This window comes from Chelmon rostratus, chromosome 5 (assembly GCF_017976325.1).
Source record: "Chelmon rostratus isolate fCheRos1 chromosome 5, fCheRos1.pri, whole genome shotgun sequence".
Classification (NCBI taxonomy): Eukaryota; Metazoa; Chordata; class Actinopteri; order Chaetodontiformes; family Chaetodontidae; genus Chelmon; species Chelmon rostratus.
The window spans coordinates 1,268,317-1,278,222 of NC_055662.1; the positions used below are offsets into that span (position 1 = coordinate 1,268,317).

The 9,906-nt window shown below is 38.8% G+C and overlaps 2 protein-coding genes across 2 annotated transcripts; one reads left to right on the plus strand and one right to left on the minus strand.

The window, feature by feature from the left end:
• Positions 1 to 1,238: 1,238 nt before the first annotated feature.
• si:ch211-102c2.4 (uncharacterized protein LOC568178 homolog) lies at positions 1,239 to 4,396 on the minus strand. The gene is made up of 5 exons (XM_041936993.1): positions 4,335 to 4,396; positions 3,584 to 3,871; positions 2,811 to 2,900; positions 2,497 to 2,519; positions 1,239 to 2,384 (listed from the first exon to the last, which is right to left on the minus strand). The coding sequence occupies exons 1-5, from the start codon at positions 4,369 to 4,371 to the stop codon at positions 2,298 to 2,300; spliced, it is 525 nt and encodes a 174-aa protein (XP_041792927.1). The 5' UTR covers positions 4,372 to 4,396; the 3' UTR covers positions 1,239 to 2,297.
• A 335-nt stretch (positions 4,397 to 4,731) lies between these two features.
• Positions 4,732 to 9,679, plus strand: imp4 (IMP U3 small nucleolar ribonucleoprotein 4). Its single transcript, XM_041937370.1, has 9 exons — positions 4,732 to 4,814; positions 5,651 to 5,759; positions 5,882 to 5,965; positions 6,073 to 6,182; positions 7,209 to 7,341; positions 8,406 to 8,560; positions 8,656 to 8,750; positions 8,847 to 8,920; positions 9,261 to 9,679. Exons 1-9 carry the CDS (start codon positions 4,812 to 4,814, stop codon positions 9,371 to 9,373), a joined length of 876 nt encoding a protein of 291 aa, XP_041793304.1. The 5' UTR covers positions 4,732 to 4,811; the 3' UTR covers positions 9,374 to 9,679.
• The last annotated feature ends 227 nt before the right edge of the window (positions 9,680 to 9,906 follow it).

Genomic DNA, 9,906 nt, shown 5'->3' on the forward strand with positions numbered 1-9,906 from the left:
TACCCATAAGTCCAACAAAAAAAAACCCTTTACACAAAAGTGTAAACATGGAGGGGACACCCCCGGTAGTACAGCCCACCTCCCCCCTTTCCGGTCTCTCTATAACTGTTATAAAGCTAAAAACCTGTCACAATTTGACTATCACCATCAAGGTGCATTACATTGAAGGAATTATACCTATACCTATACGTGGGTGTGACGTCACCCCCCCCCCCCCCCCCCCCCCACACACACACACACACATGCTGTATGTCTGCTGCTCACCCCCTGTCTGCTGACTGGGAAGCCGACCTTCACCACCCAGTGACCATGAAGCGATCCTTGTTCACTGTCGGTCTTAAAACTGTGTTCGTACATGGAAACGTTTGCTGTCGGTGCTGTCAGGTGGAGCAGTGAGGCAGGGCCTGACACCTTACTGATCTGTACGTAACACTGCAGCAGGCTAAAGTGTGTATGTAGTCTGCCTCGTCTCTCTGTCAAGTCACAGTAAGAATGTCTGCCTCTGGACTGCCTAATGCAACAGTGACCCTGCTGAAAGACAAATATATTGGAATTTGATCCCAGCATTAGCAGTCTTCCTGATATTCACTGTTCTAAGTCTGACATGGACGTATGACATTTTCACAGCATTAGCCAGCGTAGTGTGAACGTAGTCTTGGTGTGAAACTGACAACAGCCACTTGTCCAGTGTTGGCTTTTTGTCACCCCCCGAAAGCCCCTTTAGCAGTGAACAAGTCATCACCGGTGATGATGATGATGATTTAATCTACTGGTCAAAATAACTGATACACGCTACTCCCCTGGCCCGTAGCACAACTTTACCATTAATTTAAAGCGCACCTCTCTCTGCTTCAGCCTGTAGGACAAGTACAGTTTCTCTTCATGTCTTCTGCGATTGCCTTAATGGAGGTTACTACAAGGGAACGATGTGCCGCTATCCTCATACACCATTTTAAGTGTTCTTACTGTTAAGTGTTAGATAGCTCACTTGAGTTCAGATTGTTGTCCTCCTCATGTTGGTGAAACAGAATATATACCATCCTTGACGCTTGTTATAATATTGCAGTGAATCTGTACATTTGTGTATCTTTTGTTTTTGTTTGATTCTCTTTGGACAGAAGAATACCATCCCTATAAATGAGTATTGTGGAATTTTGTTAATATTTATCTGTAAGTAACAGTTTCAACATTTTCTCATTGTTTTACCCTTATTTTATTTATTGCTTTTGTCTTGTTTGTTTCAAAATGTCAGGATTTAGTTGGTGTGATTTTGTGCTGAAACTGTCCTCAACAGTCAATCACATGATGCAGCTTTTTATCGTTTTCCTGTCTCCTGTAACACATCCTCCAGTGGTTTACTTCCACCGCTTTTAAGGACATGTACTTGGTGATATGAACTGCTAAACCTTTCACATGTTATTTCTTTTGTCCAATGCCTCAAATGACCTGCTCATAATAGACAGCGATGACGTGCAATATCTTCCATAGACTGCATCACCAAAATGTTTCAAATAAGTGAAGCATTCTTGCATCTAAGAGAAATGATATGTATTTTTAGAGGTGTTTTGACAACTGGCAGATTTCATACAGTTTTCATCTCTCATAACCACATGGTTGCACTCTGTTGGTTTACAAAGAAATCATGTTTGATATTCCAAAGTTGAAACTATGCAGCATTGATCCTGAATACTTTCTGCTCTTTTTTGTCTTTGTCATGTGATTGAGGATAAATGCTGAAAGCACAGTTTCAAGCAAAGCATGGGACTCAAATGTACAACAAGAAAAGAATGTATAAAGTATATAAATGAATCTATATATTTGAAGAGCGTTGTTCCAAAAATGATATACAGTGTACACCATGTAGAAACAGTGTCAATGAAATCCTATAAGATTATGTTGATGGGGGAAATCATTGTAAAATTGTGCTGTCTAAAGTAAGAACATTTCTGAGAACTGAGAGGCAGACAAATACTGTTTCAGGTCGTTTTTCCAAATGGCTGTATGACATTTTGGAATGAAACCCTTCATTTATGTTTCACCCGATGACATGTTCCATCTTTACACTATGTGTGAGTTTGCCTATGTTTGGTTTGTCCAATAAATGCAAACCTATTTCTTCACAAAGAATTTTTCTCACCTTTTTTTTCCTTCTTTTAACAATTTCACCATTGAAACAATTTGAAAAACACCATGACTTGGATGATTTTGTGTAAGTCTTGCCCTCAGGTGCACTCCTGTGTCATTGATGCTAACCAGGATATGATGCCATGTGAGACCACCTTTGATCATTTTCCTCATCATTCCAGCACACGCAAAGATGCAGCGTTCACATACTGTGGATCCCTCAGAGTTCTGCTCACACTAATGTCATCATCCTCTGCCTCCTAAAAAAATAAGATAGAAAGATGTGGCGCCAGTTGCTCTCAAGCACCATGATGTTGGAATTCTATTTTGAATTTTTTTAAAAAATGTTGCAGAAAGTGTGCAGTGCTTTACCTTACAGGTGTTTTTTGTTGCCGCTGTGGGAGAAAGATTTGAGTTCAGTTAAAATCCTCCTCATGTGAATTAGTCATATAAACAATCTGCACTGTAGCTAAATGATGTCAGTTTAGCACTTCAAAGCCTTTATTTTCTCAGCCAGTTTTTAAATATTCACAATCATTCATCGCCTGTTTTGTATTTGAAGTATTTGTATGTTGTTTCTGATCATTGTACTCCTTACTCTTGACTGTGCATTATGTTGCACATCTGACTGCCTAAAATTAAATGTAAATGTCTGTCTGTGTTGGTGGAGCAGCAGAATGACTTACTTCTGGAGTAAACATGGGTGACTATGGTCACCATTGGGAGTAGAGGCAGCAGAATCCAGCGAGTGACACTCCAGATGTAAGCACCAGGGGCTGCAGTAGCAGATGACAGAGAAGCAGAATGTGATTTGAATATTGGCTGCGATCATTACCTACAGTAATGATTTCTGAAGAACATTAATACTGTACTTTTTATGTCAAACATGTGTCTTTATATCCAGGAATATAAAGTAACAGCAGTTATAAAAACACAACTACACTTGATTTAGAGCTGCACTGATCAATATTTTCTATTAACATGAACACATAAAAATTACTATATGTGATGTGAAGCGTGTCGTTAGTAGTGACAAACCCACAGAGAATTATCACCAACTTTGTGGTTCATCTGAGCTCTACAGCACGTTTTCTTTAGATCACAGATTTGTTTTTCAAGCCTTATATCAACCTCATTTTCAACCAGAAGCTACTTTCAGCTAAAAAGCTTTGATAAACTCAATTAATGCAGCTGTACTCGCGCTTGCATATCGACCAACTTGGTTATAAATGATTTAACAATAATATTCCGATTTTTGTCTCCCCCCTCTGGCAGTAAGAGTAATTACATAAACTGGAGACATGATTATGATGCTCCACCATGCTCCTTTCCTGTAGGCCACTCTTTAGCAATGGTAGCTCCCCACCTTCAACTCCAGCAAACCAATCATTGCTCGCTGACATAAAACACATCACCACTGGTCTTGTACATTAACATTTCAGTGTTCTCTTCTACTCACAGCTGTGAAAGTAGCCTTCAGCCAGCCTGATGATGGTGTCATTTTTGCTCAGCACACCACACCAGTACATTCCATCTCCATAGCTTAGCTCCAGCACTGCCACAGTGAAGGAGTCTGCACTCTGTGTCACTTTGAGTTTGCCTCCATCCAATAGGTGCGCACTCTGGCTGAAGGTGAGGCCAGTGCAGCAGTCAGTGGAGCTCTGCCTGCACCAAATCCTTGGCAGGCTCTTGTGCTGTACGTCATAGGGACATTTCAGCTTCTGCCAGTACACTGCCTCACAGGCACCTGCACACAGCCATATCACGGTGACTAAACAGTTGGTTAACTGTGTAACTTCCTACCAACAACATGCAAAGGATCTTAACCAATATAAAAAACTGTATCATCTGCATAATTGTCACAGTTTATTCCTTCATTTCCAATACTAATTTGCTGTATATTACTGTTTGGAAAGGCTGCACTGTGAATTTAATTCAAGGAGGATAACCTGTTCAAATGCACGGTGGTAGCTGATGTGTTTTCAGCTTCTAAATAAAAACAGCAGAAAATCATTTAAAATGAATACAGAGACAAATGCATACTTAGCATGACAGAAGACACATTGATTTCATATCTCTTTACTTTGTGTCAGTTGCACACCCTTTAATCATTTTCAGTAATAGATACTTGCCTAATATAAAATAAAGTATATCAAGTGAGTAAGGGAGCATCTGAATTATTTTCTCCATCAGTGAGGTTTTACACTTACCTATACTTAAAAGCAGCACCAAAATTAGCAGATGCATAATGCTGAGAGTGGTTATGATGAAGTCGGATATAGTAAAAAGGAAGAGAAGGTGCTTTTTTGTGTGACATAGCTGCAGGAAATGCCCACCCACAAAATTACTGTGTAGTCTTCATGCTTTGGGTGGTGGTATGTGATTTTATCAAGCACAGAACTGCTTTAATAACTTGTGCCCAGAAATAGCCCTACCGTAACTCATCTCTGTAATAACCTGTTTGAGTATTTTTAGTGGCAGTCTGTAGCCCATATCCCTCAACACTGTCAGCAAAGATACTGAAGTCCTTGAATCTCAGGCTTTTATTTTGTAAAGCTTGCTAGTCAGTATGCAGTGCTCTCATTGGCTCCTCTGTCAGCCAATGAAGGAAACTCTTATACCCATGTATTCCTGTCTCCATGTGAGTAGTGCTTTCCTGCTAGGTAGCTACTAGCTAAAGAAAAAATATGGTAAGTTTAAAATTGATTTAAAAAATGTGTGTATGAGCATTAAGTCTTTTAATAGCTTGGTGTGAAATTTACGCTAGCACCGCTGACGTTACTGCGTTCATGTGCGCTTGTTCCTGTGCCCTCATTGAACGTAGCTAAACACCACAGTCTGGTCCACAACTTGATAAAGCTCGTTGAAGTAATGATTATCGTTATCATAGTTAACATAGTCAACTAAGTTATATTCGTCTCATATAGTCATGAAAATAGCACCTTTTTTGACTGGTACAAAGGAGACACGCAGAACTGCATTTCAAAATCTGGTAAATCAGAGTAGTTTACGTTAATTCTTACAAACCCGAACATCTCGTAAAACATGAGCAATTTAGATATTTTCTTGATCGTCAAATGCTACATTCGGCATTAGCATAGGTCCGATTCGCCAAGCAGGATCTAAAACAGGTCTTAACTTTTAAACAACTCCCACTGCTTAATAGCTGTGACTCACGTAGAAATATTGCCATTTCTCATGTGTGCTGAATTGATATGTGGTCTCTTATTGTGTAGGAATATCATTTAAAGTAGTAGCATGTTTGAAATACTATTTAATGTGTTATAACATTTAACAATCATGTTTTGAAAGTCATTTAAGAATCTTTCTGACAATGCCACCATCTAACCTTCTTCTTAAAAATGTAAAATCAACACAACGTCAAAATAATACAGTTTTTGATGTTGCTAACATGCTTCTGAATCAAGCTCACATATTAATATCAAACAGACATTTGTCTATAAAGAGTCTGCATCTCTTTCCTTGAGATAGTTTGGTTAATGTACTTGATGTAATGTTATTACAGTTTCGTCGAGAGGTGAGACTGAGACGAGAGTACCTGTACAGGAAAGCACAAGAGGACAGGCACCGAACAATTGAGGAGAAGAAACAGAAGCTGAAGGGTGCACTTGATGGTAGGATGGCATGATCATGAGATTCCATATTTCAAACTGCATTTTGTAAGCCAAGTGGTCAGCTATGTAAATGATCCTACCAAGAATTCTGGTGTGACACAAGCTGCTTTCTTTATCTACAGAAAATCGTCTTCTTCCAACTGAGGTACGCAAAGAAGCTCTGCAGCTACAGAAACTACTGGAGTATGATGATGGAGGGGCAGAAGGCGAGTGTTATTGTTTCTTGCTATTATCAACAGCACCACTGTATCAGTGTTCATCCATTTTTGTTTAATCATCAGTTTTTTCATTCATGGTGATTTCTTCTGTACAGGTGTCAGCTCACACATGGATGATGAGTATAAATGGGCCGGAGTTGAAGATCCTAAAGTCATGGTGACCACGTCCAGAGACCCCAGCTCCAGACTCAAAATGTTTGCCAAGGTCAGGCCAGTTTTTCGGTGATGAATTGCTCTGTTAAGACAGCAGGTAGACCTCAAGTTTGTCTGGCTGACCAATAACAGAAAGCTGTTAACATGATTCTTGGACTCCAAGAAAATGATGTAAACTAGCCACATGATGGTCCATGTTTCACATACAGCTCATTGTTTTAGTGTCTCTGAGCAGGGCAGTGAAATTCAAGCTGCAGGTGTTTTTTTCACTCCCCATGATGAAATGTATATGTGTGTGTGCTGTGTGGTTCCATATGGACAGTAGCCACTGGACTATGGCTTAGCCAGTCTGGTTTTCTAGACTGAAAATGACTGTTTTGGATTTGGCCCTGGATTACATGCATTCAACATTTATATTCATACTTTTTTTCGGGTCTTTAATTTCCATGTAAAATAATTATTTTCCTAAAATGATCTATTTTTTAAGCTAACTGTAGAGAAATTGGTGACATTGTTCAGTTGCTATGCTCCATAATTAGAGTGTCTCTTTTTGTCAGCACAACATGTCATCTGAACACGCTAAAATGTAAAAGTTGTTTACAAGCAAACCTATAGATCAACAGATCTCAGCATGTACTGGCTGAAAAGACAGAAACACCTTGACAGGTTATCACTACCTAACGGCACAGACAGATAATCCTACATTCACATTTAGGGACAGTTCAAGGCTGCTTATTGCTGTTTACAATCTTAAATGCATCACAGCTACAGCAACCCTTTGTGACTAACTCTGTGGTTAGTAATTGGTGCTTGTTAAATGCCGAACAAAATATGGAACAACAGACACATCTGAGTAACACATTTTTCTTCGTTTGTACAATCCCATTCCTGATGTCTTTCCACTGTATGGCTGTGCTCTTTTGAAGTTTTCTTTAGAGTCTTGATTCACCTGCGCAACATGCCAGAGAAAAGAGCAGGATGAAGACTCAAACACCTTCCACTCCAACTGACTTTTCTTTATCAAAATATTGATGGTGGGGAGTAACAGGAAACATTGTAACTATGTAACTTGCTACAGGAGGTAAAGCTGATGTTTCCTGGAGCCCAACGCATGAACAGAGGTAACCATGAGATCGCTGCACTTGTGCGAGCCTGCAAAGCCAACAACGTTACAGACCTTGCCATCGTCCATGAAACAAGAGGACAGCCAGGTATGCCCGCTTACTTCAGGTAGTCAATAAGTAGTCTCTAGCCACTATGTTTAAAGGTACTACAGGAACCACATGAAGCAACCACTAACAAAGCTAAAGTTGTCACCCACTTTTAGACTACATATTAATTCTATGCACATATTTGAACATGTAGTGTGTTTTATTTAGAAAAATAAAGTATACTGAAAAAGTCAGTTTGCAGAATTCACAAGCTGACAGCTGTCAGTCATTTCATCTAAGTGTGAATTGTGGTAAATAGCAGATGTTGGAAAACAAGTACTAGAAAATTAATATTAAATCTTTGTAAAAAAAACATTCAAATTCATTTTGTTGTTGTTGTACACAAACAGCAATAACAGAACATTTTGAGCATTAGTATATAGTACATGTTGTATACAGTGTAAATGCTGAGCTGCACCAATGATAGCAACAGTTTGAATATAGTATAGAGTTAGGGCACTGTTTTTCATTACACACACAAGCAAACAGATTTTTTTGGAGAAATAGAGCTATTCTCTGGTTAAACACAGATTGCACACTTTCTGTTCATTTTTAGCTACACTTGTGTGGCTCTGACGGTCGGTCAGTCAGTCGGTTGGTCCTCCGCTTTGGTCTAGACTGAAATATCTCAAGCATTGGACGGATTGCCACTAAATTGTATGAGGACTTTCAGGTTACCCAGAGGATGAATTATAATAACTTAATTCTCCTCAGCCTCAGTTGTAGCATGGTAACACGCTGGTTCGATGGTATTCATGGTAAACACAGTTGTTAAACATTAGAATGTTTGCATGTTGTGTTCTGTGTACGCACTAAATTAAATGAATATCGATCCACCAGCTGTCTATCACTATCCTTGTTGCCATATTGCTCCCACGGCTAAAAACACAACATTGTCCAAGTGGTAAAAGAACAGTCAGAAAACAAGGTAGAATGTCATATTAAACAACATGCATCCTGTAATCAGAGTATTAATATGAAGTAAAGTACAGTCAGCACATAAAAACCTGCACATGGCTGTATCTGATTTTTATTTAATTATTTTTTTTCCTGTGTATTTACAGATGGTCTGGTGGTGTGCCACTTGCCATTTGGGCCGACAGCTTATTTCACACTTTACAATGTGGTAATGAGGCATGATGTTCCAGACATAGGTACCATGTCTGAGGCCTACCCTCACCTAATTTTTCACAACTTCACCTCACGACTTGGCAAGAGGGTGAGTGAGTGCTGGACCATGCACTATACACATTCCAGTGATATTATCTTTCACCACTTGTTTGTGCATAAAATTAATTAATTCTGTGTGCACAGGTATCGAATATCCTCAAGTATCTTTTTCCAGTGCCGAAGGAGGATAGTAGACGTGTAATCACATTCGCCAACCAAGAGGACTTCATCAGTTTCAGGTCCGTGTATAAAAGGACTCCCTCAATGCAAATGCTATACAAACTTTGTGTTATTGAGGTAAACTGCACTAAAAGTAATATTTTTTTTTATTACAGACATCACACCTACAAGAAAACAGACCACAAGAACATTGAGTTGACAGAAGTAGGACCAAGGTTTGAAATGAAATGTGAGTATTGATAGATAAAACAGATTCTTCACTATCTAGCTTCATCAGGACTTTAAAAAATCCAGTACCGGCAAGGGTTTTTCATGCAGTGCTTAAGTCAGTCTCAACACGATGTTGATTCTGTGATCTTGACACAGGCTAAATCTCTGCATTGGATGCACGTAATTACAAATTCAGATCGATTGAAGAGACACCAGTGTAAGGAAGAAAAATAAATAGTGTGGAATGAGGAGTTGTTTTCAGGGAATTGTAATTTTTGGGCATTTCAGTGAAATTCCTCTGTTCTGTGCCATTTTTCTTTTGGGATGTATAAAATTTTTACATCTGTTCTTTTGTTTAGTGTACATGATCAAACTCGGCACTCTGGAGAATGAGAGCACCGCAGACGTGGAGTGGCGTCACCATGCATACACACACACAGCTAAGAAAAGGAGGTTCCTCAGTGTGCAATAGGAACTGATAAAGGAACTAATAAAGCATAACCAAACTGTTGTCAAAAACCGTGCTTTTTGGACTATGTTTCATAAAGTACTTCAAATTTGAAGTTCATAAAATGACAAATGAGATTTTGTTAGAGTAGCCTACCAGATATATGACTGGAAGAGTAGGCATCGCAAGGTTTCCTATAGTCAACAATTATGGTAATGTTGACAGTAAACTTTTTGATTTTTTCCTTGTTGCTTAACAGATGCCTAATGCACACACTACTGGCTATTACAGGTTAACTATTGTATGTTTTGTAATAAAATGTGTTTCTAAAGACTAGAATTGGCACAACTGTGTTTTTGTTTGTTTGTTTTTTTGCCCATAATGAAAAAAAAGTTCCTACTTACCTATGCATGCAAACATGAAAGATATGTAACCAATATTTAAACTATATACTGTATGTAGCAGTGCAAATCTGCTTTGATATAGTTGACAAAACATGTATTTATTTATTTGTATTAGTGGAAATAGTAGTGGTACATTCTTGCTGCAAACTGTAT

What these genes read in the sequence shown, in the direction of transcription:
- imp4 (XM_041937370.1), top strand. An exon ending in TGATGATGGAGGGGCAGAAG is followed by an intron (nt 5,966 to 6,072) that starts GCGAGTGTTATT and finishes TCTTCTGTACAG; the next exon opens with GTGTCAGCTCACACATGGAT. An exon ending in ACCAAGGTTTGAAATGAAAT is followed by an intron (nt 8,921 to 9,260) that starts GTGAGTATTGAT and finishes TCTTTTGTTTAG; the next exon opens with TGTACATGATCAAACTCGGC.
- si:ch211-102c2.4 (XM_041936993.1), bottom strand. Translation starts at nt 4,371, where the DNA reads ATGCATCTGCTAATTTTGGTGCTGCTTTTAAGTATAG. An exon ending in CACCCATGTTTACTCCAGAA is followed by an intron (nt 2,520 to 2,810) that starts GTAAGTCATTCT and finishes TTTCTCCCACAG; the next exon opens with CGGCAACAAAAAACACCTGT. An exon ending in CAACAAAAAACACCTGTAAG is followed by an intron (nt 2,385 to 2,496) that starts GTAAAGCACTGC and finishes TTATTTTTTTAG; the next exon opens with GAGGCAGAGGATGATGACAT.